The sequence below is a fragment of the Mya arenaria genome, chromosome 9, assembly GCF_026914265.1.
Source record: "Mya arenaria isolate MELC-2E11 chromosome 9, ASM2691426v1".
In the NCBI taxonomy this organism is placed as follows: domain Eukaryota; kingdom Metazoa; phylum Mollusca; class Bivalvia; order Myida; family Myidae; genus Mya; species Mya arenaria.
The window spans coordinates 39,923,265-39,950,070 of NC_069130.1; the positions used below are offsets into that span (position 1 = coordinate 39,923,265).

Here is a 26,806-nt window from a genome sequence, read left to right on the forward strand (position 1 = left end):
TCAGTCATTTGGCTATTGACCTCAGAGTCAATAGGGTTAAAAATATAAAATTGTTGTGGTAAGGATAACATCCTTTTCCAAAACAGGTAGGGTAGATAGGGTATTTATTTCATTTATTTTTTTCTGTATAAAGCTTTAATGGTTTTAAACTACAAATTACACCACCCACTTAAGAATAAAAAAAAAAATCCTGTTTTTTTTAACCAACTGTCTATAAAAATGGAAGACTCTGAGCCTTTTTTGTAGGTTGGGTGGGGTAACCCAAACCAATGTTGCTTCTTTTAGACCTAGATATCATCATTCAGCCAGTCTTGCCAAACCTACCTACCAAGTTTGAGGACCGTAGGGTCAAGTATACTCTTTGTTTTCAATCAAAAAAGCTTTTTGTGACAAAATCATTACCACTGTGACCTTTGAGCTGGTGACCTTAATATTCATAGGGGTCATCTGCTGATAATAATCAACCTCCCTTTCAAGTTCAAGAACCTTAGGAAAAAGCATTTTGAAGATATCAATCTAATAAGATCAGGTCAACCGAAATGAGTATCAACCAACATTTGCAAAGCAATATATCCCCACTTCTAAGAAGGGAGGCATAAAAAAGAAGTTAAAACTGTAAAAACAAAAATACAATATGAATTACATCTTTTTATAAAAATATGTTTTTGTTCAGAATGTTTTTAATTATAATAGCCAAAAATCACAATCTTATACCATTTTAAGTTACCAAAAAAAATACAAATTTACAATTCAGACATTTCTACAGAATATTTGAGCCTTTTTTTCTCAATCCACTCTTGTCCGACAACCCTATTTTATGAGTCAAAACAAAAAGAGCCACTGAGCGAACGCCTCTTTGTTGTCTTTTAGTAAAAAAAGGGGCAATAGCATAACTCCATGATGAATGAGGCAAGAGTTATAGCCCCTACTATGCATGTGTTCAATTACCAGTAGTTTAATTTGAACGTTTTTTTGAAATTTGACAAAGGGTTATAAAAATTGCTCACTGACAATGTTCACAGTGAAGCTCAGGCTACAACTACCGTAAATGACTGGGTATTAGACGCCCTTTTTCCCCTCAGATTTCGATGCAAAAAAATGCCTGCGTATAATACCCAGTAACAATTTTTTAACTTTTTTTCTGAGGTCGATTTCAAGCCTAGAGTTTGTTTAGATTTATGTAAAAAGGGATGTTACTCGCGTCATATCAATCGAGTATATAAGGATGTTACTCGCGTCATATCAATCGAGTATATACGAGTTAAAACGGCAGTTGAAGATCGGGATACGGTATATCATAAGACGTTTATAATTTAAACAAAAAGATTTTTCGATGAAAGTTATTCAATATTATTTTGAATAATAAATTGAATTGAACAATAATTAAACTTGCATATATAAAAAGCAAAGTTGGGCACTGTCAAAATATTTTTTGTCAGTTGTACAAGAAGGTGTGAAAAACTCGACTGCTTTTAACCTGTTTATCAATGGTCATTAACTTATTTATTACGCCTATAAGTGTATAAAATCCTTCATCAAGTTATTTAAAACACCATTTTATACACGCATTGAATTGAATAAACACATTCTATCGGCTTTAGATCAAAGAGTAACACTGTGTGACTTCACATAACTTACAGTTATACCCACGAGGATCTCCTGGAGAGCATGAACATGCAGGATTAATGTATAACTGTACGATTATTGCTTCTTACAGTCTATAAGTGTGGTACAAGTTTGAAAGTTTATTGGCAGATCGTTTTACAAACATGTCATGTTTATGTTTTCTTAATCCCTTGATTGCCCTTGTTGTTTTTTTAATCCTTCAATAAATATATGACACTTCCTTTTCAACAGGCAATAAATCGTTTAGGATGGGGTAGTAACTAATTAACTTGTCACAGTGGTGTATACAGTTAGGTAATCTAGCCAGGCATTGTAAAGATAAAATCAATAATCTTTGTCTGTGAAAGTTATGATTGATGTCCTTTGGGTGTCCGAAAATTATGTACGCAAAATAAATTATTTTGGAAAACAATTATGGGTGTCCGAATATTTAGAGTGTCCGAACTCTTAGGTGAATTACGGTACTTTATTCTTTTCTGTAGGTGTTGACATTTTGAGAACAAACCCGTACAATATAAGGCTTTTGCATAACTTAACTTTTCATTCTCAACAGTTTATCATTGTATGGTTTTAAAGATAACCGTCGCCATTTTCACGAAAAAAATATTTTTTGTCACTGTCAACAAACATGGTGACCGAAAATGCCAGACGATTTGATATCTTTTCTATGCGTCTTTTAACCAAAAACATAGATTAAAAGTTTTTTTCTCGGACTTTTCACAGATTTTTTTCCCTGCGTCTAATGCCCCCTATCGTCTTATACCCAGACATTTACGGTATATGGGATTTTCTTTGCTTATCAGACTATTTAAAAATAGACATGACAATAAATGGTACTAATTGAAAAGCGTCTCTCTCATCCACCTTATTTATAATAACAAAAACGTGGATGACAATCTACACATATAATTATCTGTTTCTTAAGAAGGCAATGAAATGTTTCCCTTTATAAACATATTTTCAACATATAGTGTTTTTCTCTAAGCTTCTTCTAATGCAGAATTGTCCAAGTCCTGTGTGCTGGACATATTCACACTCTCTAGCACAAAGTCTGTAATTTCTTTTCCTTGCTTCAATATTTTCTTTGGGATCAAAGACATAAAAAGCTTGACCTGAAATCATAAAATCATATCAATGTTTAAGTACAATTGAATACCTCTGAGAATTCATTGCATTTTTATATAACGTCATTCCATCTTCCATAACACACATTTTAAAGTCGAGTTCTGGCCCTTGTATTGTTGAAAGAACTAAAGTAAAAGAAGTTGAGTTCTAGCCTGAATTATTGAAAGACCTAAAGTTAATTAAATCGAGTTCTAGCCTGAATTGTTGAAAGACCTAAAGTAAAACCAGTCGAGTTCTAGCCTGAATTGTTGAAAGACCTAAAGTAAAACCAGTCGAGTTCTAGCCTGAATTGTTGAAAGACCTAAAGTAAAACCAGTCGAGTTCTAGCCTGAATTGTTGAAAGACCTAAAGTAAAACCAGTCGAGTTCTAGCCTGAATTGTTGAAAGACCTAAAGTAAAACCAGTCGAGTTCTAGCCTGAATTGTTGAAAGACCTAAAGTAAATGAAGTTGAGTTCAAGCCTTAAATTGATGAATGACCTTAAGTAATACAAGTCGAGTTCTAACCCGAATTTGTGAACGACCGAAAGTAAATCAAGTCGAGTTCAAGCCCAAATTGATGAACAAACTAAAGTAAAACAAGTCCAAAAACTCTTAAAGTAAACATAATTTCTTTTATATCAAAACAAAAATAGTGAGCTTAGCTTGATCCTGTTATAAGGGACTTAAAAAGTTTTGAGAAATTGAGCCTACAAACTTTTTTACCTGATCAGGGGGGAGAAGCGTGTTGAAGTGTGGAGGAAGTTGTTTCCTGTTCAAGTTCTTTCCCTTGATGATTTCCTCGAGTATCACAAGGTAATTGTTTCGGTTCATTAGCTGGGTTGAGATCGATAAGGTTTCCTCCTCATTGAAAGCCTGTAAGCATATTTATAAACTGAAATATAATTAATTAAGGTATTTGCTATTTTATCAGTTCCATCAAATTGTTTTGTAAGATATTAAAGACTTATTATGCAGTCATTGAAATTAGACCGAATTCTTTAACTTATTTTGAACAAGCCCTGCTATGTAAAAATCAAAATTGCCAGAAAGGTCCAGAGGACATTTTACCAGTGCAGGGTTTGCAGGCTTGTGTTAATTTCAACCCCTCACCTCCATCCCACATCACTCTCCCACACCTTACACAAATGCAATCCCCGACCCCTCATCGAGCACTTCTTTGTAACTTGAAACTCCGCCCCCTCACCTCCAACCCCCACCACTTTCCACTACCTTAAACAAATGCCTAACCAACCCCTCATCCAGCCTTTCTCTGTAACATGAAACTCAGCCCCCTCACCTCCAACCCCCACCACTCTCCACTACCTTACACAAATGCCTACCCTGACCCCTCATCCAGCCCTTTTTTGTCACTTGAAACTCAGCCCCTACACCTCCATCCCCCACTTATCTCTACTACCTTAAACAAATGCCTACCCAGACCCCTCATCTTACCCTTCTTTGTAACTTGAAACTCTGCCCCCTCACCTCCACTACCCCACCCCTTCCTTACAAACCTGGTGGAACCAGCCCGAGGGTATAACCAGCACTTCCCCACTATTCTGTTCTACTTCGATGTACTCAGCCTTCTGAAACTTTGGATACCACATGTAGTCCACGTCAAAGCTGTCAACTTTGCTGAAATTCAGAAAAATGAACCCCATAACTTTGATGTTATCAAGATGTACTAACATTTAAACTTAACTATTTTGACAATCTGTACATGTACAAAGAAATACCATAATATGTTATCAAAATAAGTGGTATTCTAGTAAAATTAAGACTATTTAACAAATAACATTACATTGCTTGCTACTATACCATTTAATTGAAAGGGATTAAAACAAGAGATATTTTTAAAACATGTATGCCCCCTAAGACAGCCAATTAGTTGTTTGGCCTAAAATGTTTGTGGGGCAATTTAAGGCTCTGATCAACACCTTTCCGAGTTTGAGAACAGTTGGTAAAGTTATAGTAGGGGCCGTATTCAATAAGCAACTTAGATTGAACTGAATGTTAAGATTACAAACTAAGTGTTTTGACTGGCCTGTATATATAGCTGACCAATAGGCTGAATGGAATCACTGAGGCATGTCTAAGGATAAGGATAAGATCAATATTGAATACTGGCCCAGGGGCCATATTCAATAAAGAACTTAGATCAATCTTAAATATAAGAGTGAAATCTAAGCTTATTGATTGGACTGTAAAATAAATTGACCAATCAACTGAATGGAATCACTGAGGCATGTCTAAGGATAAGGATAAGAACTTTATTGAATACCAACCCTGGGGCCATATTCAATAAACTTCTTAAATTGAATTTAAATTTACGATTAGAAACTAAGTGCTTTGATTGGCCTGTATATTTAGCTGACCAATAGGCTGAATGGAATCACTGAGGCATGTCTAAGGATAAGGATAAGAACTATATTGAATACCAACACTGGGCCAATTTTCAATATTGATCTTATCCTTAGACATGCCTCAGTGATTCTATTCAACCTACCATATTGGTCAGCTAAATATACAGGCCAATCAAAAAACACTAAGTTTCTAATCTTAAATTCAAGTTCAATCTAAGTTGCTTATTAAATACAACTCAAAGGGGCGGTATTCATAAAACTTCTTAAGTCATTTCTTAACTTAAGTCAATTTCTTAACATTTTCAAAGTCAAATGAAAATAAATGTACGAGTATATTAAAGTGTTTTTAATATTTAATCATGTTTTTTTCAATAAGGTCAATAGAAATAATGTATTTGGATTTTTTTTATTTCATATGACTAAAGGGATAATAAAATTAGGAAAGTGACATAAGTTCTGAAAGAACTTAAGAAGTTTATGAATACCGCCCCAGTTTCCAATGTTGTTATAAGAGTCAATGAGTCATAGTTTCAAGTATAACATGTATGCATCCCCTTGACAGTAGTGAATTAGTTAAATGTATTATATAAAGTTAAAAGTATGGGTAATGCAAGTTATACAGACTGATATACAGACACCAAAAATATTTAAAATAATATGACAATGGTCATTTCTTTTGCAACTTTCAAGTAAAACATTTCAGTTCTTAATCATTGTAAAATAACAAACTGATTTAAATGATGACCATGACTGTGGTCAATCTGGTGATTTGACCATTGATATAAAAGTAATTAGAAATCTTAAATAAGGATCAGCAGATCATGACCAACCTCCCTACCAAGTTTGAGTAACGTAGGCCCTAACATACTCTATTATAAATTAAACAAGTTTTTGTCACCATGACCATAACCTTTGACCTTCAGACATCAAAATCAATATGGGTCATCCGGTTTGGTCTACCACCTGACCGACATATGCAAAGCAATATACACCCACTTGTTTTGGGCACATTTGAAAAAATAAATAATTTTTTTTTAAAAAATAGCAAAAATGTCACTAGAAATTGTGATTATAAAATCTTAAACAAGAGGCAATTGTACACATTCTTGGTAAAAACATTCCTGGTGCAACTGCTTCCATGAACTCAGGTTGGCACTTAACTGTACGATATTCACAGACAAATAATTCATACAACAAAAGAATGCAAAGAGATAAAAGTCTACCACAAAATGAAAAAATATGCAAATGCATACAAACACAAAAACATACCATAGGCAAAGAAACAACATACAAACTCTAATGGTGTGCAATAAAACACTAACAGACAAACCAAAAAAAAAAAATGAGACTCCTTTTTCAAGAATAAAAGAATATAATGCTTATAAATGAGAAATATATAATGTTATGATACATGTTGACATCATTCTAGCCAACAGAAACAAGAAAGGTCTTGTAACAAACGGATGCTTAAGAGTTGTCCTTAGAGCAATCAAGAGCGATAACAGCTTAAACAATGCACCCATGAATTTATAATAGTCTTTAGAGCACTCGAGAGAGCTAACAGCTTAAACAATGCACCCATGAATTTATTTTTGTATTTAGAGCACTCGAGAGTGCTAACAGCTTGAACAATGCACCCATGAATTTATAATAGTCTTTAGAGCACTCGAGAGAGCTAACAGCTTGAACAATGCACCCCTGAATTTATAATAGTCTTTAGAGCACTCGAGAGAGCTAACAGCTTGAACAATGCACCCCTGAATTTATTTTTGTATTTAGAGCACTCGAGAGAGCTAACAGCTTAAACAATGCACCCATGAATTTATTTTTGTATTTAGAGCACTCGAGAGTGCTAACAGCTTGAACAATGCACCCATGAATTTATTTTTGTATTTAGAGCACTCGAGAGAGCTAACAGCTTAAACAATGCACCCATGAATTTATTTTTGTATTTAGAGCACTCGAGAGTGCTAACAGCTTCAACAATGCACCCATGAATTCATTTTTGTATTTAGAGCACTCGAGAGTGCTAACAGCTTAAACAATGCACCCATGAATTGATTATTGTTTTTAGAGCACTCAAGAGAGCTAACAGCTTAAACAATGCACCCATGAATTTATTATTGTTTTTAGAGCACTCGAGAGAGCTAACAGCTTAAACAATGAACCCATGAATTTATTATTGTTTTAAGAGCACTCGATAGCTTACAGCTTAAACAATGAACCCATGAATTTATTATTGTTTTAAGAGCACTCGATAGCTTACAGCTTAAACAATGCACCCATGAATTTATTATTGTTTTAAGAGCACTCGATAGCTTACAGCTTAAACAATGCACCCATGAATTTATTATTGCTTTAAGAGCACTCGATAGCTTACAGCTTAAACAATGCACCCATGAATTTATTATTGCTTTAAGAGCACTCGATAGCTTACAGCTTAAACAATGAACCCATGAATTTATTATTGTTTTAAGAGCACTCGATAGCTTACAGCTTAAACAATGAACCCATGAATTTATTATTGTTTTAAGAGCACTCGATAGCTTTCAGCTTAAACAATGCACCCATGAATTTATCATTGTCTCAAGAGCACTCCGTAGCTTTAAGCTTAAACAATGCCCCTATGAAGTTATGATTGGAGCATATGAGAGCTAGCAGCTTTTGCAAGGCACTCATGATTTTATTTTTGTCTTTACAGACAAGCTCAACAGCTATCTTTTCAGGCAACATGATTTCAGGCAACAGAAACATGTTTCCATGAACATGTAGATGATTTATAGCAGATGCTATACAGAGCTACACTAGTCTAATAAGTGCATTACAACATGGTGTGCACCTGTTATATTTTCTACAATCTAGAGGGAATCCACATCGTTGTTTGGGAGATATATACAGATATGTATCCTGGCCAGGGGGGAAAAGCTTGTAATAGAAGAGTTCAGTGTTAGCTTAGGGAAGTGTTAGCTTACCAAAAAGTTTTATTTATGCACAAATTGAATGCATGTCAGCAAGTTCTATTTTTGCACATATCATTGTTTTGCCAGGAGGCTGGGGAAATGGACACACAAAGGACTTTAGCCACTGGTTTTATAGGTTAAATAATACTAATTTTTTGTAACTCAATTGTGACAAAAGCTGAACATCAACGAGCCCCTTTCCTGGGTAGAAACCAGTATTGAAAGGTCATAAGAAAGAAGTTCCCCTTGTAGGCGATCAAATCCAACTACGCAACCCAATAAAGACCCCCCTCACCAACCCCCTAGAGCACCCCCCCCTCAAAAGCCCCCTAGAGCAACCCCCCCCCCCCCAGAGCACCCACTTCCACCTCACCAACCCCCTAAAATATCCCCCCATCAACAACCCCCTAGAGCAACCCCCCTCACCAATCCTCTAGAGCAACCCCTCCCCCTCCTCATCAACCCCCTAGAGCAAAACATTGATAGGAGCATTCTACTGCATTACGTATTATAAGTTATAAGGTTAGTAGGTGACCCGATATGGGATATGAGGGGCAAAGGAAACCACATATATGGTTTCCTGCATATATATCACGTCGACAACCTGTTAACATGGTTAAATGTTTCATTTATTCATCGGAAAGGGAAAATAGACGCCATTTTGGTCAATATAAATTTGGTGACCCAATATGGAAAAATATAGGGTCACAGCGTGACAAGTCCAGGACCAATGGTGCTGTGTCATTTATGTTGAAGGCATGATATATATGGTTATTCAGGCAGGAGTAGCAAATTATGGTGTTTCATATTGGTTATGAATTTATGGGTTTTTATGGAGCTGTTACGCTCCTTTTAAAAGGGAATGAATGACCATTTAAAAGATTAAAGACTTAAAGTATCGGATGTACAATCATGTGGTTTTTGGGTGCCAAGTGAGCCATATTATTTTGGTATCATGTAAAATTGTTTTATAAGTAGACAAAGAATACCGGTATACGATAATAAATCGGCGTTGAAATATTTCAAAATAGGTTATTTCATGTCAGATTTAAGATGATATAAAGACCATAAATATAAACATCCATTATTTCGCATATAACGGATTTTCAATCATTTTTTATGTACGTCACTAGCGAGCAATACTAGTGATGTTCTTCTAATTGATTACAATCGATATAAATTGATAAATTGAGCCTTAAATTGGCGACAATCAATTTTATTTGGTCATAATTGATTATCGATTCAACCATCAAATTGATTTTCTTCTACCTCTCGTTATTTGCATTCATTTAATTTCCACCAATTTTCTCCTTTGTGTTCATTTATACGCTAGGAAGTGTTTAGTTGTTATCATTAACAATATGGTTGAAAGCAACAACACTAAATAACTTCAAACATACGCATACCATAAGCATAGTTAAAGATTACGATTTCCAACAGTATTCAATACCCTTTTAAAAGATACCAAAAGTACATTGGATCACCCGGCATCCAAATTTAACATAATGGCAAATGGCTTGCTACTCTGTACAAGCTAATGTGTATATTGGATACCTCAAAAATCAATCTTCATCAGCCGGTACATTTTCTTGAACTTTAAGTAAAGGAACTCTCTCATATATATGCACCACATTCCATTTAAGGTAAGCCATCCATCATTAATACAATAAAATGCTACTGGTAAAGTTTCATTTAGAAAATGAAGTCGAACCCCATTGGTTGAAAATCACTTGGCCCGAATTCCTCGATGGCTCAAACTGGATGTAAAGGAATGATTTCTCTACACAGAAGATAAGAATTTCTGCTTGGCTTGAATTCTTTGAGGCTTGATGTATTTTCACCAGTCCCTGGGAGTTCGAGCCAACTAGGTTTGACTGTATTACAAGATGTTAAATTTGATTATCTACAGCTTTTTTGAAACAGGCAATATGTTATTTAAGGAACATTTAATAAATTAGCTATCAAATCATGTATAATCTTCCATTAACAGCGTTCTCAATAAGATCCGGCTGCCGGTCAAAATGTACGGTTCAAATGGCAATAGGGCCGGTTCAAATTTGGAAAACTAAATGAATTTTCAGTAGAATAAGTAGAAGCTGGTCGGTTACTTTACTATTGGAGATGGTTCAACCAAAACTTATTGAGAACCCTGCATTAATATATCATATCGTATATATATCAGGTAGCATCATAATGGTGTTATTCAAAGATGAAACCCATGCATAATATTATGGTTATTATAATCAAAATAATTTAAACATAGAAATAATCTTATTGTTAATATCTAAACTGCACTAGCACATCATTGAATCCTAATAATGTATGGCTTACCTTAAAGCTCGTTCTCACAGATTGAACGTTTTGTCAACTGTTTTATTATTTTGACTTGGAACGAGTAAATTTTTGCGAAAATCCATGGAAACCAGTGATACAAGACATGTGATAATAAATTAGATCGCAGAATTTTATATCTAAGTTCAAAAAAGGATTTTTTATGCATTTTACTTAAACCGGTAGTAACGGTTTAAGCCATGAAACATTAATTTTCGAACGGAAATATGAAAATCTACGATCTGATTTTTGTCAACAATTTTGTACCATTTGTTTGTAGATATTTATGCAAAAATTTGCTCTTTCCGAGACAAAAAATAAAAAGGTTGTAAAAATGGTATATCTGTGAGAGTGCAGCTTTAAGCTTATATTAAAACAAGAGTAATGGGCCAAATTTTATATGTCAATATTGTTCCGAGAGAATATCTTCAAAACAATTTTAATGCCTTATGTTAAAGCTCTTAGATGACAGTGACAATTATGATTATGATGATGATGATGATGCCGATGACGACGAAGACGACGATGATGATGATGATGATGTCAGTGATGACAATGATGACAATGATGATGATGATGATGATGATGATGATGATGATGATGATGATGATGATGATGACAAGACAGTAATGATGATGACAAAGTTGACAATGACAATTATGGTGGTGACAATGATGTTAATGGAAGTGATGATGATGACAGTAATGAAGGTAACAATGACAAAGATGGCAATGATGATGACTATACCCAGGCTTAGACAGTACTTTCACAATTTTTTTCAATAAACAGACATCTAAAACTGGGAAATTGGCGTAAAGTCACTCAAAACATTTAAATATTGTTGCTATATATGAATACTGATGAAGCTTAGATCAACCTTACCTTCCAACGTTTGCGGCCCCATATTACGGCACTCACGGCTGTCCAGTTATAGGGATCCATATGGAGTGTGGACCGTGAATACTTTGTTCCCCAGAGTAACATGGAGTCCCATGGTCGGATTTGCGGAGGAAAAAGGTTGAAGAAATTCTCATCTAGCAGGTACTGTGGATTTCAATGTGAAAGTATTTTTTAGCTATTACCCCGAGCAGTGTGCTGTAGTACAGCATTTAGATTTGATTTAACAAACTAATATGCAATTTCAGTATTTACTTGCAAATAAGGTGTAATATTTCAGACAGAAAATACTCTAAAGTTTCGCTTCAGTATTGTTTCTGTGGAAAATGTATGTTACGCTATACATAAATGGAGTTGTCCCAAGGGTTCAAACGCTTGTAAATATACCTCCAACAATGCCGCCACCTTCACCAAAGCTAATGCAATTCCTTAATGTCTTTCTTGAAAAACCGAAGAGCTGATGTTGATCATTACATTGGGATCATAGTTTAGAAACTGTGTTAAAGTTAACAATGAGATTAAGGAGATCGTTGTTAACTTTTTAATGTGAATTATTTAATTATGCACTATTATATTAAATAAGGCTGAAACAGATGTCCAAAATATTGTTAGAAATACAACAGACCACAACTGCATTCATAAAATGTTCAAAGCAGTAAAGATTTGCATGTTATCAAAGGTGACGTTAACAATGTTGTTAACTCGACGTTCTGAACAATCGACCCAACATTGTTGATTTTTTGCAAAAGAAAATATAATTTTCTACGTCAGAGTCTGTATTCACTAATGTCTGGGGCCATGATTACGAACAGTCTCAAGTCCAAGTCTATACTCAGACTCAGAAAAGCATTTTTATAAAGTAACAAAAAATCATATCTATTCCATTTCTTATACAAAAAATCTATAAATACTAACAAAACATTCAAATAGTAATTTAATTCAGCAAATTTTACCATCAATGCTCTGATAGTTCTGGAAAATTACAATGAAATGAAGTGTTGCCATAATGAGTCTTGAGTCTGAACTCAGACTTGAGACTATTCGTAATCACTGCCTCTGGAGTCTGAGTTTCAGACTCAGGTTCAGAAAACTGAATTCTAAAATGTTTTAAAATATCTATAATAAAACTAATTTTGACAAAAGATGTGTGCTTGAATGTTAAACAGATTATCTTTAACACTTGTATCATTTTTACCATCTTTGCTCAAATAATAGCATTTTAAAACAATATTAAAGTGACACTTTTATTCAAAATCAATACATTCACATGTTTAATAAATATAAATTTTGAGTGATAAACCTTTAACTACTTTAATACTAAATAATGCATTTATGGAAAATATAAATTACTGATAACAAGATTGTAACCGTACATTTAACAGCAGATTAAGAGCAAAAATATTAATTGATTGGTGATCGCTAAAATATTTACTACATGGTCTACTATCGTCTCATAAGCTAGGAATACCATGTTTTTTGCTCATTTCTTTCAAATTAAACTCAGCATTCTTCATAAGAACCATTGTTTCTGACATATATCCATCATTTTTGAAAAATTAAAACAATAGAATTAATTGTGGTAAGTTTTATTTGGGATTAAGAGAGCATCTTTAAAGTTAATCCTTTCTGAGTTTCAGGACTCGGACTCGGAACCTAAATGAACACGAGCCCAAATTTCATTTGGGATTAAGAGAGCATCTTTAAAGTTAATCCTTTCTGAGTTTCAGGACTCGGACTCGGAACCTAAATGAACACGAGCCCAAATTTCATTTGGGATTAAGAGAGCATCTTTAAAGTTAATCCTTTCTGAGTTTCAGGACTCGGACTCGGAACCTAAATGAACACGATCCCAAATTTCATTTGGGATTAAGAGAGCCCCTTTAAAGTTAATACTTTCTCAGTTTCAGGACTCGGACTGGGAACCTAAATGAACACGAGCCCAAATTTCATTTGGGATTAAGAGAGCCTCTTTTAAGTTAATCCTTTCTGAGTTTCAGGACTCGGACTGGGAACCTAAATGAACACGAGCCAAAATTTCATTTGGGATTAAGAGAGCCTCTTTTCAGTTAATCCTTTCTGAGTTTCAGGACTCGGACTGGGAACCTAAATGAACACGAGCCCAAATTTCATTTGGGATTAAGAGAGCCTCTTTTCAGTTAATCCTTTCTGAGTTTCAGGACTCGGACTCGGAACCTAAATGAACACGAGCCCAAATTTCATTTGGGATTAAGAGAGCATCTTTTAAGTTAATCCTTTCTGAGTTTCAGGACTCGGACTCGGAACCTAAATGAACACGAGCCCAAATTTCATTTGGGATTAAGAGAGCCTCTTTTAAGTTAATCCTTTCTGAGTTTCAGGACTCGGACTCAGAACCTAAATAAACACGAGCCCGAGATTCGAAGTGAAAAAGCCTCACATTATTGCCAATATGGCTCCTCAGCTCTGGACGTTGAAGCAGGAACATCTCGTCCTCGATGTACGACCAGTGCCGCATGTCCCCACACTGGTCCAGTAACGACAAAAACTCCTCGATGCTGCGTACAAACGCTACGCCTTCTTCCAAAACACCCTGCATGGATAAAAATAGTCAATGATAAATAAACATGTAAATTTATTAATGTTATAGACAAGTTATTACACTTCAGTGTCTAAAATCCCAAAAGCTACAGTTGTTCCTTAATTAATGGTGAAAATAAAACCATAAATGCTACACCATCCTCTTAGACACTCTCCTTCGAGAAAATATAGTTGTAAAAGTACATGTGCTATAAAGTTTGGAGAGTTTTATAAACCTGGCTCCAATTTCACGAAACTTCTTCAGTTCCTTATAACAATATTAAGCTAATATCACTAATTTTGTTTCCCTATAACTTGTGTAATGTTTTCTTTTTTTAGAGATTTTAGACTTTAAATATGAATTATGTTTATGATAATCACAATAAATATTTTGGCTAAGTAAAATCAGCTACTTAAGCCTGTTAAGCTTAAGTTGTTTTGAGAAATTGGGGCCTGCATCTTAAATCCCTGCAGCAATAGGAAGTCCTAAATGGTGTTGATATATATGCAACACCATCCCCTGACAAACCTTGCATCAAGAAAATACAATTATAAACATACTTTGTCACCTTAATGCAATAACTCAATAAACTGCATATGGAAATAAAAGCAGATTATAAGTATCTTCCATGGCAGAGAGTGTAAGATAGGTTCATTCTGACCCGAGCGTAGGGTGTTTATGAAAAACACCCCGGGCAAGGGTCAGGATAAACCTATCTTACATGAGCGGCTATGGTAGACGCTTTTTCTTCCACCTCAGTTTAACAAAATTAAGTAAAAATGTGTTTGTTGATGGAACTCTTTTGTGCTTAGTGAAAATAATTGCGTAGGGATATGCGAAAATTCGTGGTTGTCATGGATATGTGCGCAATGATTCAGATCATGTTCATAGTCCAATCGGTCTTTAAATAGTTCTAAGGGGTGTGAAACATTATTTCTTAAAAACAGAAAGGTGCTAGAAAAACTGTTTCATGGTGACATTTGAAGCAAAAAATAATTAATTAGCGTTCTAAATATTGCCACAAGTCAAGGTTTATAATGCTACAGACGACAGTCTTGAACAAGGTAGGTAATTACAATGTGGTGGCCATTAAAAAGGAGTTCCATACGGGCATTTTATCTTCGCCTGTTGGCAAGATTATAAGTATCTTCCATGGCCGAGAATGTAAGATAGGTTCATTCCGACCGGAGCGAGGTTTACCGAGTTTCCGTAAAACACCCTGCGCGAGGGTCGGAATGAACCTATCTTACACGAGCGGCTATGGTAGATGCTTTTTCTCCCACCTCATTTAAGCAAAACTAAGTATAAATGTATTTTTTGCTGGAACTCTTTTGTGCTTAATGAATATAATTGCGTATGGATATGCGATAATTCGAGGTTGTCATGGTTATGCGCGCAGTGATTTCAATTATGTGAATAGTCAAACTTGACTTCAAATAGTTCTAAGGAGAGTGAAGCATTATTTCTTGAAAGGTGCGTGAAAACTGTTTTATGGTGACATTTGAAGCGAGAAATAATTATTTGGCGTTCTAAATATTGCCACAAGACAAGGTTTCCATGATGCTACAAACGACAGTCTTTAACAAGGGAGGTAATTACAATGTGACGACCATAAAAAAGGAGTTCCATACGGGCATTTTATCTTCGCCCGTGGGCAAGATAAGAATTTCTAGCATGGTTAAATTATTGGCTCTACTTATCTGAGGTGGGAGAAAAGAATTTCTAGCATGGTTATATTATTGGATCTACTTATCTAAGGAGGGATTAATTTAGTTCTTGTACTATGGTGATATACTGTGTAACTTGTTCTATAAAATATTTAGAGGGTAAATAAAACAGCATCTTAAATACATGCAAGGCAGGATCTTCAATGATGCAGATAAGCATAGTATATTACTCCATAGTAATGAGTTAAAACTTCCAAACTTGATTTCATGGAAGTACAAAATCTTCCATAATTTTGAAGAAAACTTCCAAACTAGAAAGCATGGAAGTTCAATATATCAAAAACCTTGGGTCAATATTACGTTTATGGTCACAATATCAGTCTTTAAAAAAAGGGAAATATTTCCATATAAGTCTTTGAATTAGGCAAGATTAAGTTGCACATTAATTGAGTTTCAACATATAAGTTTAAAAAAAGAGTGGAAATAGATATTGTATTCGAGAGACTTACACTTCCACATTTCAGTGAAAAAACTTCCAAAATTGATGGACAGAAAGTTTATACTTCCAGTTTCAAATTCTTAATGGAAGCCCTACAATAAAGGGTTATACCATTCCCCAAGACTATCTCTTGGAGAGAGGCAGAAATCCATGCCACTGGAACGAAAAACCTCATGGCTAAGAGGCTTAACTATACCACTAGATCACTCTCCCTGATTTTACTAAAAATTGGTCATACCTCCACAGCTTTCAGCATTATTCTGTGGTGCCGGTAGTTTTTGAGGAAGAATTCTTTACTCCAAGTTTTGTAGGCCTCCCAATCCGGGACTATGTCTTGGACTATCACAGGCCTGTCAAGTAGAGTTTGGATTAAAGGCGAGCAAAATTATGTCGATGCAATAAAATATTTTTTGAATTTTAATGCAATTTCATGTTTAACTAATTTTTCTTTGATGCTAAACACATAAAAATAGCATATAATTTTGGAACAGATAAAAAAATATTAACCTTTCTTTCATGCTTTACGATGAAATATGGGGTTTTAACAGTGAAATAACAACAGTGAAAATATAAATTTGATATAAATAAATAAAGCTATAAGAATGAATAGCAGACCGAAACAGAAAAGTTGACAGCTATAATTATGCATGAGGGGCACCCCACGTGTAGCAGCGTAAAACCCACCCGTTTCAAAAAAAGGGGGTAATACAGAAATAAATAAAAATCAAATAAAACTCTGAAAATAAGCATAAAAGAAACAGAAAATTTGTTTATTTCAGTGTAAGATCGTATTTAATTTCACTCGTGATCGTAGAAAAAATACATTTTCAAATATGTTTTTCTATGACACTCGTGAAATAAAATACGATCTTACACTGAAATAAACAAATATTCTCTATTTATAAAAAATATTTTTGGGGTTTAATATCTATGTGGCCACAAATTCCCAAGTAAAAAAGCGCCAAAATATGGCGATAAATATTTTTTATCTGTACCTTAATCATATGCTTTTTTTTTGGTTTTGAATATTAGAGTCAAATAAGCCAGGGCTTTTTCACCTTCTTTGCTAGGGGCCGAAATTAGGCCACTTCACAATTGGGAAAAATGGCATATTTTCCCAATTTCCAGATATTTTTTTCACAATTCCCAGATATTTTTCCCAAAAAGGAAGATCTTACTTCAAAAATTTTCAATAATAATTTATTCTGTTTGAGCAAATTATTCTTTTTATCTTTTTTAGTTAACATAAGAAGAATGCTGTATAATTTAAACGTAAATTGAGGACCAATTAGTCCATATATTGTTATCAATTCTTTAACTCGATTTAGAATCAACTCTATGAAGATTAAAACTAATCTCTCTCCCTCTCTTGTCATTGCGTCATGTTAAAAAAGCGAAGTCAAAGACATGATTTCTCCCCAATAAGATCTACATGTGTATCAATTGCAAGTCCATACATTTTAGACCTTTCAAGCTTGACCCTGTGGAGTGTTTGTACACATTTCCTATTAAAAAGGTCATAAATTTTATGAAAAAAATCAGCTAGAAGTAGACTCACATGTAAGATATGAGCCTGTTTTTTGGAACATGAGTTCCAAGTTTCATATGGATACCTTGACCCGTGTTTAAAACGTGTCTTCAATCCTCATATGTGGAATTTCCCATTTTGAGACGTTTATGCATTTAAATTTCCCAATTTGCAGAATTTCACGCGTTTAAATTTCCCAAAATGAAAAGGCTAGGCCTCTTCACAATTTTTGGTGAAAAAGCCCTGTCAGTGAAACATGATAATGCAGTCAAATGGATAAATCTTGTTTGAATCAACATTTATTGGGTGTGTTAAACCTACATGAACAAATTTCATTCAAAGAGTATGGCTGTACATGTATGCCTTAGTTGTGTAATTCATTGGTCAACTATAACTGTCAAATGGCCATGTCCATTAAATTTTAGTTAACATTAGATTTAAGGTTTTACAATAAATAATTAAACCATTAAATTACCACCACAGATGATAGATATATATGAATAGATACTACCAGTAGATACTAGTAGTAGATCTCAGAAAACCTTTCTTTGGCAGTCATAATTCTTAATTTGTTTCTACAAAAAATATCAAGTTTCCTGTTGAAAATTTAAAAGGGAGTAGACACCAGATGGTCCAAAAATCAGCAAATAAAAATTTAATAGACAGAAAAACAGAAAATAAAAAATGTTGGACTATCCATTATCCACACCCCTACTGGTGAAATATTTTAAAAAAGATACAATTACAGATTTCTCCAGCCATATGTTCCATTGCTCAACCTTGTGATGAAGATCAGAGCACTGAGTGTAATTGAGTACCCGGGGTATTGAGGTTATCCCATAATATCCTTATTTACCTACCACTTAGCATCATAGAGGTCCCAGAACTCTTCCAAGGACAAAGAGGACCGCTTTTCCACTTTCTGAAAGGACGGTGAATACCCATAATGACTCAGCATTTCCTCTCTCGTCTGCTTCAGACACTGATGGTCCTGTACATATGGACGTTTTGTCATGTTCACTTCATCTGTATCGTCTATAATGTATTCCTTGTAATCAACGCTGTAGGCAATCAGCAGAACCAGGCAGATTGAAACTGAAAATTCATGAAGCATATCCAAATAACTAATGCTAAGCCATTCATATACATTCATAATGCACAGAAATAATTATAATCTTGCTATTGAAACATTTGGATCTGAGGCACTGAACATGAAATTTGATCCCAATTCTCAAATAAGATAAACTTTTTTTTAGTTTAAACTTTATCTTTTTTGCAATAATTGTGTATGAAGTTATAATAACTTAATATGCTTAGTCACTCACGTTAGCAGAATGTTACACGAAAGCATGGCATTGTGTTTTGGGTGAAAACATAGTACTCAAAGAAACCCACTTGTTTCGGCTTGGTGACTGATCACAAACTAAACTCTAATATATCTAAGCTTGGAATCAGACCCGGGAAGCCCTGTCAACAAGAAATTACACCTAACAACTGCACTACCCCGCCAGCCTCAATAAAGGTATTCCATTTACCCAACTTATATCTGTTACTATAAATAGACCAAATTCAAATCCGTTACCATAAATAAATCCATTACCAATAAGCACAAGCAGAAGTCTGCAGGGCGTAACTAGTTCCCGAGACTGTAAGTATGCCAATTCCCGTAGATGGCTACGTAACTTGTGAGGGTTTGTAGGCTTCCCTGGCATCCGCCCATCCTTCAACCAGCCTCGCTTCATCTCTCACTGTGCTCTCGGTCTGGAAAAGTACAATAATTATGAAACAATGTATTCATCGCGAAAAGAATGTTTTTATATTTTTATACCCCTTTAACGCAATCAAATACTCAGAGATTTTGGTGGTTAAGTGTATAAAGTCTAAATATGGATTTTCAGGTGAGTTCTTACATCATGAGTAACATTATTTTGCTCTCAAACTAAAATAAAGAACAAAGCAGAATTAAGTTTTTGACATTAGCTGGTTTTTCTCCAAACCTTTCTGTACAGTAACTGCACTTTCTGTTAAACAATGATTCCACCACATGGTGAACTGTGAAGTTCAGGAAACAATGTTTGATTGTTATCCAAAATGTTTTATAAACTGCGGTGTCATTTTTTTAATTTTAGATTAATGACATGACCCATTCTTTGACCATCCAAGACTTGTAAAACAGTCCATTCTTTGACCATCCAAGACTTATGACATATGCCCTTCTTTGACCATCCTAAACTTATGACACAAACCAATCATTGACCATCCTAGACTTATGAAACAAACCAATCATTGCATCCTACACTTATGACACAAAACATTCTTTGACCATCCTAGACTTATGACACAACCTATTCTTTGACCATCCTAGACTTATGACACAACCAATTTTTTGACCATCCTTATGGCATAAACCATTCTTTGACCATCCTAGACTTATAACATAAACCATTCTTTGCCCATCCTAGATTTATGACACATACCATTCAGTGACTATACTAGATTTAAAAACCAAACAATTATTTGACTTTTCTACCATAGTCTTATGACACAAACCAATCTTTGACCATCCTAGACTTGTGACACAAATCATTCTTTGACCATCCGAGACTTATGTCACAAACAAGTCTTTGACCTTAGACTTTGTCACAAACAATTATTTGACTATTCTAGACTTATGACACGAATCATTCTTTGACAATCCTAGGCTTATGACACAAACCACTCATTGACCAAACTAATCTTGTGACGCAAATCATTCATTGCCCTTCCTAAACTAATGACACATAAACCACTCATTGGCCATCATAGACTTTTGAAAACAACCACTCATTGTCAATCAAAGACTTATTACACAAACCACTCATTGACCATCCTATACTCATGACACAAACCACTCATTGACCATCCTATACTCATGACACAAACCACTCTCTGACCATCCTATATTTATGACACAAACCACTCTCTGACCATCCTATACTCATGACACAAACCACTCTTTAACCATCCTATACTCATGACACAAACCACTCATTGACCATCCTATACTCATGACACAAACCACTCTCTGACCATCCTATACTCATGACACAAACCACTCTCTGACCATCCTATACTCATGACACAAACCACTCTCTAACCATCCTATACTCATGACACAAACCACTCTCTGACCATCCTATACATATAACAGAACCCATTCTTTGACTACGTATGACACAACCCGTTCGTTGACCATACTAGATTTATGAAACAATTATTTGACTATTCCAGTCTTTTGACAAAAACCAATCTTTGACCATCCTAGATTTATGTCACAATTCATTGACCTTCTTAAACTAATGTCACAAACAATTATTTGACTATTCTAGACTTATGACACAAATCATTCTTTGACCATTCTAGACTTATGGCACAGACCACTCATTGACCATCCTAAACTTATGACACAATGCATTAATGATCATCCTAGATTTATGACAGCCCAATTTTTGACCATCCAAAACTCAGGTCTAATGGTTGTTTATGCTCTTAAATCATTTGCACAAGTTCAGAACATACAGCAGATGTTTAAGAATAAGCTTAGGATCAAGAAAGAGCTAAAGATCAAGAAAGAAGCCAATGACTGTTATAATAATATAATTATTCTCATTTTCCCTAATACGATGGTCATTTTTGCTCTTTATAATATGAAGAAAAACTTTAAGACACAACAATAAAAATACATTTTCAATTTAAAGCTCAACTTTTTAGAAAAACCTTGGTATTATAATTGATGCTTGACATTTTCCACTGTCCGCCCTCTATATATTCCGTATTAAAAGGCAGCCCACGACACCACTCTTGAAAGATAGGTTTTGGTACTTACTTGATGAAAACTTCTGTGTATTACATTAAAACAAACAATTATCCTCTTTTTTTCTTGATGGCAGAGCTATGTCTTGTAAAATTTATAAAAAATAAGCATACCTGTTTCTAAACCGCATCAAACTCAACAAATAATTTATCATTTGCTAAAATTATAAACATTTGCTGATGATTTCAAATCACAAAATAAATTATTTAAATAGAGACAAGTATTTGCAAACAGCAAAATCAATATAGCAAACTTTAGTGCCATCTAAAAAAATGAATACAAAGTTAACAGCTCTGGTGAATATTTCATAACAAAAACATTTGTTTCAGAAAATGACAAAAGAACTTTTAGCAGATACGACTTCCACTAGCCTAACTTCCACTAAAAGAAATCAATAGCTGCATGGATTACATAAACGTCTATTAAAGGGACTGAAGTTGAACTTGATCAGTCTTATTATCTAAAGGGGCTAGACACCAGATTGCAAGAAAAGACGAAAATTGTCAAAAACTTATATAAAATTGACATCGTAGTGTACAACACATTACTTACTGATGTGATCACATCACTTACTGATATATCACATTACTTACTGATGTGATCACATCACTTACAACTCATTCATCTTTTGCAGTTTTTGAGCATTTTTCCAGTTTGAAATTTACTTCAAGGTTGTCTTCCACAAAATCTCAGTAAGTTTAAAAAAGAACTGGTATATATATTTAACTGTACTAAAAGACTGATTAGAACTGGGAAACCATTCTGCACTATTTTTAAACGGAAAAACACAGATGAGACACTCAGCAACATGATTGTTTTGTTTATTATTTTAATCATGTAAAATGGAGTATGATCAGCATCCTAGCTACTATCTCAGATTGACAATTATACACTTGTTTAGAAGAAATACTCTATTTGACAATTTTGGACCATCTGGTGTCTATCCCCTTTAAGCTTACTGACTTAATATTTTTGTACCATTTGAAAGTGTTTTTATGAAAAAAAAAAATGCAAAAAAATACAAAAAAGAATACTCAAAATATTTAAAAGTGACGCTCTTATTCAAAATCAATACATACACATGAATAACAAACATACAATTTGAGTGATAAACCTTTAACTCCGTACCAAATAATGCATTTATGGAAAATATGAATTATTGATAACCGGATTGTAACCCTGTAATATTTAATAGCTGAAAACGCAAAAATATTAAATGATTGGTGAGTGCTAAAAGATTTACTGTGATCTTCTATTGTCTCATAAGGTAGAAATACCATGTTTTCTGCACCTTTCTTTCAAATTAAACTTGGTATTCTTTATAAGAACCATTCAGGCATTGTTTTTGACATTTATTCACCCTTTTTGGTATATCTAAAAACAATTGTATTAATTGTGGTAATTCTTATTCTGGAGTACTTTTAGAGTGCATCTTTAAACAAAAAAAAACCTTTCAGGCATTCAAAGACTGCAAAATATTTACTTCCGATTTCAGCTGAAACAAGTAAGAAAATAAAAACTTTCAAACCATTTTAATTAGTTAGGGATACCAGTAATCAAAAGCTAACATAAAATGGCCATAATCAGAAAAAACATGTGTTTTTTGAGAATTCCTTTACAGTGTTAACAGCCTATTAACATTTATAATTAAACATAAAGTTCCCCACAAAAATAATGGTCTAAAATCATATGACTTTAAAAGGATTTTCTCAATTTATATGACAAGCTATGATGTAAGAAAGCTGAATAAAGTGTCATTGTTGAGTGTTAAAGATGGGACAGTCATGTGACAGAATCTATTTTTACTTCACACTACCTGAGTGCTGAAATGTAATGCTACGTTTAGACTATGTTCCCGGTGGTCACAGCAGCCCCGTTTCAGACCACCGTGGAGAAAATGGGATAAACGTGAGACAGCGCGGGGGACAATATATGCAAACGTGACAGACCGTTATTGCCGTGCATGCTGGGCCAGAATTTTAAACTGTCAAAAAATGTGTCACGGCAGCCATGGTGTGCATGATACACGTAGTAGGTCGTAGTAAAATGGGGTAAACGTAATGACACGTGACAGTACATAATAGGCCGTTAAACAAATCGTCCGTAGGGGGGCGGGAATCATATGTAATCCCCGGCATTTGAAGTTCATTTCCAGTTTTGTCACATTGTACTTCGTTTTGTCACGGTTTTCACGCGCCCGGACCTGAGTGCGCCTTGGACGAACCACTTTTTCGCCCCTACGGCTTGTCACGGTTACCTTGATAAAACGTGAGGCAACTTAGCACAGCCTAACAAAACTTGTTTATGGAGACAAAAATGGCCAAAATCACACGGCGCAATACGTTTCGGGCAAGCGGGGCTGCCGTGGCCACCGGGAACATAGTGTTAACGTAGCATTATGGAAATCTTATCTCAAAAAGTGTAATGTGTGGTTAGTATGGTGGCACATTACTGCCATAAGATAACCTGGTAGTGTTTGCGAATTGTTTTCTGTTAACCACTTAATTTTGGCGATAATTATCAAGCTATCTAGTTAATATTTAGATATGTGTTTGGCAAGATAAATATCATAAGATTAAAAACAGACTTGAAAGTGCCCAAAACTGCCACCTATTACCCTTTTTTGCTAAACAACACTAAAAGGTTAACTATAAAGAAGTTTGCGAATTCCACTTAATAAGTTAAGAGGTTATCTTATGGCAGTCATTATATGCCACCATAGGTTGATTACTGTAAGACATAATGTATTTAAAACCTTGTTGACCCCAACCCTGTTGTTCAAAATATGGTCTGTCACTTAAAAGACAATTAGCTTCCCATCTATATCTAATAAAACAGTAGTTAACCTGGTAAATGGGGCCGAAATATGGCCTCATTTTCACTCCGAAATAAATAATGATGGTCTTGTCAAAAACTCTTTGCAAATTGCTTACCGGTATATATGCTGACTTCAAAACTGTTTTCTCAAAGATGTTCCAATTGATGTCAGTATGTGAATTTATTAAACAGATAGAAAATTTAAGTGATACTGTTTAAAAACAAGCTCACCCACTATTTTTAAAAAACACACTTCCTGAAATCCTTCTGTTATAAGTGTTCTGAATACACAGATTGTTAACATAATAGTTAATTTCCATTTAATTTCGGAAATGGACCTTTTAATAAATACCCCATGTTCTAGGTTTACAACTGAAAGTTTTGCCTAAAGTATTATATATACTTCCTGCTTAACAATAATTTTCGTCAAATAACAAACTAAAAATGGCATAAATTAAAGGAACTTGCTCACGATTTTAGCGAAACAAAGCAGATGTTTACCTTAATCTGATGGTTGTGATTATTGTCACTTTTATTTGGGTGTCATCAACAGTAGAGCAGATTTCTCAAGTGGATGATTATGAAGCAGAAGGCAGATATTTCAAGGACTACTTAGTGTCAAAAGTGTGCCTAGGAAAAAAGGTGTCACAGTGGTGCAGTTTGAAAGTGATGTCATCTTGTACATTTCAGAATGTTTTTGCAATTACTGTAATATTATTAATTTTGCCTATAATCAGTAAAAAGAAACATCTTCAAAATGTTCTTTTTTTTATTTATAGTTTAGTATACAGTATATACATTTTCATTTTGCTTCCAACAACATGAAGGCTAAATGACAATATCTAGCATTTTCAATTTCCCTGAAATACACATGAAACAAAAATACTAGAATTCTGCAAATTGAATATGTCACCTGCATGGTGCAACCTCTTACATTTATTAGTTATGAGTAGGACCTGTAGACTGAACTAGAGCCCTTATTTCACTTTTGGACTTGCTGGTAGGCAAAGAAGTAACCAAATTTTAAGGTAAAATTTTAATAAGAATTGCTTGAGCTAAGAGGATAAAGTGAATAATTATGGTCAAATTTTGACAAAATAAGGGCCAAAACTCATGAGTGAATAGTGTGATACGGCGATTGAAGGAACTTGATTGGGACACTTAGAATACATGTGAACATTGTTACCAAGTTTGGTAAGGACTGGATGGTAGGAAATGAAATCAATGGTCTTACCTCTGTAGTGAATACAGTGTGATCTGGCTCAGTAGTACTTTTGTCCCATTAAACATTGTGGCCAAGTTTGGCAAATAGACATGGAAGACATGCGTTTCGGCCCTGCCTTCGTCCCCTTAATTTAATTGACTAGACGTTTCGGCCCCATACAGAATTTTTACAGAGACATTTTGGCCCCTTATTTTTTATTTTGAATATAAAGAATAAACATACAAACTGTCAAATTTTATTTCAAAAGAAGTTGTACATGAGATCTGTAAATTCACAAATAGACATATATTCATGAAATATATTGATAAGATTGCAAACAAAAGCATTAAAATCTAAACCCTTATTTTTAATATATATTTTTTTTTTAAATATAAGAAAATATTTGGACAAAACTTTTAAATTTGAATTGATCAATAAAATCTTTGTAATGTCGGATTCGAAGTTGTGTATTGAGGTTGATAAGGTTGTGAGGCCTCTGCAACATGCTTTCATCTGCGATGAATGTGAGTGATGGCAGAACCGAGTGATACAAAGAGATGTTAGCAATATTAATGGTTTTTTTTTACCCAAGTGTAGATGGATCAGGGTTCTCAATAAGTTTTGGTTGAACCATCTCAAATAGTAAAGTAAACGACCAGCTTCTACTTATTCTACTGAAAATTCATTTAGTTTTCCAAATTTGAACCGGCCCTATTGCCATTTGAACCATCCATTTTGGCCGGCAGCCGGTTCTTATTGAGAACACTGCAAATAAACTTGTAAACTTGTTAAGTGTCACAAATTCCAACGCCTGACACCTGTGAGTGTGTGGAATGTGACAATTCGCCATTAGAGATTTTGAAAAATGTTGGTGTAATCTACGGCAGGCGATAGGTGAGTGATTGACACTTGATACAGTTTTTTCAGTGAACTTTATGTTAAACACATATCATTATACCTCTTGTAAATGATAGCAACATAGTAAAATAAAACGTCTAAAGATTCGTTGACAGCCATTTAGGTGGATTAATGTTTTTCTGTTCTTAATCTCATGTCTTTTATTCATGTCGTTCTCCAAAACTGTATGAAACAGTACATAAAACTTACTTTTTCAAACTTTCCTGAATACTGTCATGGTAACTGTCTTTTATAATCAGTTCATTATTTTATCCGAAACCAAACCTCTTCCGGATTATATCAAGTTGATCAACAATTCAAAGGTTATTTACAAAGAAAATGTGAACAAACACTTAATCACTATAGAAATTAAATTGATAACGAACTTAATGGTTACTTAAACGATGATGAGTATTTCCCATTGACAGTTGCAATATATGTAGCAGTTGTCTGTAAACAAAACAATGTTTGCTTGTCAAATCTTCGATAACTTCCGCCGAGT

The 26,806-nt window shown here is 34.4% G+C and overlaps 1 protein-coding gene across 7 annotated transcripts; it reads right to left on the reverse strand.

Annotated features, from left to right (window-relative positions):
- LOC128246681 (bifunctional arginine demethylase and lysyl-hydroxylase JMJD6-like) lies at nucleotides 1-26,795 on the reverse strand. Of its 7 annotated transcripts, none has more exons than XM_052965009.1 (10): nucleotides 26,691-26,795; nucleotides 19,134-19,294; nucleotides 18,394-18,628; nucleotides 16,244-16,355; nucleotides 13,699-13,851; nucleotides 11,268-11,429; nucleotides 7,934-8,019; nucleotides 4,246-4,366; nucleotides 3,455-3,604; nucleotides 1-2,738 (listed from the first exon to the last, which is right to left on the reverse strand). In XM_052965009.1, exons 2-10 carry the CDS (start codon nucleotides 19,273-19,275, stop codon nucleotides 2,607-2,609), a joined length of 1,293 nt encoding a protein of 430 aa, XP_052820969.1. In that variant the 5' UTR covers nucleotides 19,276-19,294; nucleotides 26,691-26,795; the 3' UTR covers nucleotides 1-2,606. The 7 variants fall into 7 exon arrangements, with proteins under 7 accessions (XP_052820969.1, XP_052820968.1, XP_052820967.1 ...); XM_052965008.1 differs by having other exon boundaries at nucleotides 26,702-26,790; XM_052965007.1 differs by having other exon boundaries at nucleotides 26,515-26,784.
- Nucleotides 26,796-26,806: the final 11 nt, after the last annotated feature.

Bases quoted from the DNA above. Each gene is read 5' to 3' on its own strand.
- LOC128246681 (XM_052965009.1), bottom strand. From the start codon at position 19,275: ATGAAGCGAGGCTGGTTGAAGGATGGGCGGATGCCAGGGAAGCCTACA. The intron at 18,629-19,133 runs GTAATGGATTTA...ATGAATTTTCAG, and splicing joins ACTTCTGCTTGTGCTTATTG to TTTCAATCTGCCTGGTTCTG. The intron at 13,852-16,243 runs GTATGACCAATT...TTATCCATGCAG, and splicing joins TAATGCTGAAAGCTGTGGAG to GGTGTTTTGGAAGAAGGCGT.